The 2,357-nt window shown below is 38.9% G+C and overlaps 1 protein-coding gene across 1 annotated transcript; it reads right to left on the bottom strand.

The window, feature by feature from the left end:
• Positions 1-781, bottom strand: LOC128133652 (uncharacterized). The gene is made up of 2 exons (XM_052771160.1): positions 154-781; positions 1-59 (listed from the first exon to the last, which is right to left on the bottom strand). Exons 1-2 carry the CDS (start codon positions 779-781, stop codon positions 1-3), a joined length of 687 nt encoding a protein of 228 aa, XP_052627120.1.
• Between the last annotated feature and the right edge of the window lie 1,576 nt (positions 782-2,357).

Raw genomic sequence — 2,357 nt, 5'->3', positions numbered from 1 at the left:
CTAATCCAACAGAAGTGCCCACCGGTTGTTGAACGGAAGCTTGGCTTCCCACCATTTGGCTGGTAAGAGTTGGGCAAAAACGCTTTCTATGGCCAGTAACACCGCAAGCATAACATGTAACATTCCTCATCGGGCAAACGGGCTTTATATGACCTGTTTCTCCGCATCCATAGCAAATCACCGGTCCTTTTCCTACCCTGCATTGACCCTGGTGGCTCTTTCCACATTTCTGGCACGGTGGTGGAGCTCTCGACTGAAGAGAAAAAGATTGTGGCCGACCGCGACCACGAAAGGCGCTCTGAGATTGTACTTTTGTGCTAGGATCAGATTGAGCCGATGGAATAGTTGAAACAGAAATAGTTCGATCAACACGTGGATGCTTCGGGACAGAAAGAGTGGCACCACGTATCTCTAAGTCATGCTCGCGCTTTCGGGCATACTCAACAGCTTTATCGAATGATAGAATATCCCGGTTGATCACAAAATCACGGATTTCATACCGTAACCCTTCCATGAATAACTGACTTTTATCGTCTTCAGTCGGGATATACTTCGCAGCAAACCGTGCCCTTTGATTAAATTGAGTTTCATATTCGGTCACAGTCATTCCTCCCTGCTTAAGCTCGAGGAACTCCTTCTCCAGTCTTCTCCTCATATCTAGAGGACAATATTTTCCTAGAAAGCGGATTTTAAACATCTCCCAAGATAAATTCTCCTGGTCATACTCGTTAATAGCTTCAAATGTCGCTTCCCACCAAACTAAGGCTTCTCCAATGAGCATTGCAGAAGCATAGTTAGCCTTGTCTTCATTAACCACATGGGAGATACGAAATACTTTTTCTGTGTTCTGGATCCAGGTAAGAACAACAATGGGATCAAGGACACCTGAAAACTCTGTAGCACCACTACTCTTGAAAGTTTTGAATGAGGGACGTTTCGCTTTCTCTCTTTAAGACTCTCCGGTGGCTTTCTCTTTACCCTTATCACTATCCCTTTTGTGTTGTTTGAGAGTTTGTCGAATAACACCAGTAAGTTTATCCAAAATTCGCGCCTCACGAGGGGATATTGGAGTATCTCCCTCATTAAGATGAAGATCTCCACCCACATCTGGTGTATGACTACCCTCCTGCTCAGTCATTGCACTGAAAAATTTGGAGTAACATAACACGTAAGAATATAAGGATTTATCATTACCCAACACCCCACTTAAGTCTTTCCTATGGTTTGTATCCATATATGGACAATGAATATGTTCATATATTGAACTTCCAACAGTTTAAGTCTAAATACCAGTTCGTGGTATTTAGTTCACTAAAACTAGTGCTCTGATACCATGATTGAAAGACCCCATTCACTAAAATTACCATAAAGGCAAACATGCTACATGCATATTCATAATTATAATTCACACTAGTGGTATACAAAAGCATGGATACAAACCAACTAAAAGGGTTTTTACAAAGTTTCATAACTAGTTGTATAAACACATAACTACCCATGAATTTATAATCCATATACATATATGTATACCAAGTAAAAACGTAGTAGTGTCAACTACTCTAAGTCCTCCAACAAAGCCTGTTTACTTTGGATGCTTATCACCTGAAATAGTTAAACACTGAAAGGGATAAGCGGGCGTCGCTTAGTGAGTTCAAAAAAATAGATACAATATAACGCTATGCCATATACATAACAATATGACATGAACAAAAAGAAACAAAGGACAACAAAGGCTTATATGTGTATCAAATGAAGGGCTTTACAAATCAATAAACGGTTAGATTCAAGGGATTACAATCAATGAGACACAATAATTTAGGATCATAAACATCATAAATTCTAGCCCAAGAGGCATTTAAAACACAATCCCTTTTAATCATGTTGCTAGAATATACAGGCTTTCAGCCTTACCTAGCCCGAAGCCAATACCAAAGTGATACGAGTCATGCTCTACATGGTCAAAGGCACAAAGCCAATACCAAAGTGATATGAGTCATGCTCTACATGGCCAAAGACATCAAAACCAATATCAAGTAATAACCACTTAGATCAATAACACAAGAAAGCACATTGCACATATAACACATAACATACAATTGTCCCTATATTGAACTCACTGTGCTGTAACCGAATGTTGCGATAAAATTCCTCTTTTTTTCTGATGAAATTACACCATCCTCAGGCCTCTAAAACCTCCAATTATACCCCTGGAGTTCATATTTCAAATTTCATAAGCAATTACTTAACTACTCTCAAGTTATGTTGTTTTCAATTTAGAAATTTTAGTTTTTGTTCTTTGTATAGCTGTCACTTGCAGATCTGTTTTACCCTTCTTAAATGTTAAAATAACTAATAAA

This window comes from Lactuca sativa, chromosome 4, assembly GCF_002870075.4.
Source record: "Lactuca sativa cultivar Salinas chromosome 4, Lsat_Salinas_v11, whole genome shotgun sequence".
Lineage (NCBI taxonomy): Eukaryota > Viridiplantae > Streptophyta > Magnoliopsida > Asterales > Asteraceae > Lactuca > Lactuca sativa.
This window is presented reverse-complemented; position numbering and strand designations above follow the sequence as displayed.

What these genes read in the sequence shown, in the direction of transcription:
- LOC128133652 (XM_052771160.1), bottom strand. Translation starts at nt 781, where the DNA reads ATGCTCATTGGAGAAGCCTTAGTTTGGTGGGAAGCGACATTTGAAGCT. An exon ending in CTATGGATGCGGAGAAACAG is followed by an intron (nt 60 to 153) that starts GTCATATAAAGC and finishes AACTCTTACCAG; the next exon opens with CCAAATGGTGGGAAGCCAAG.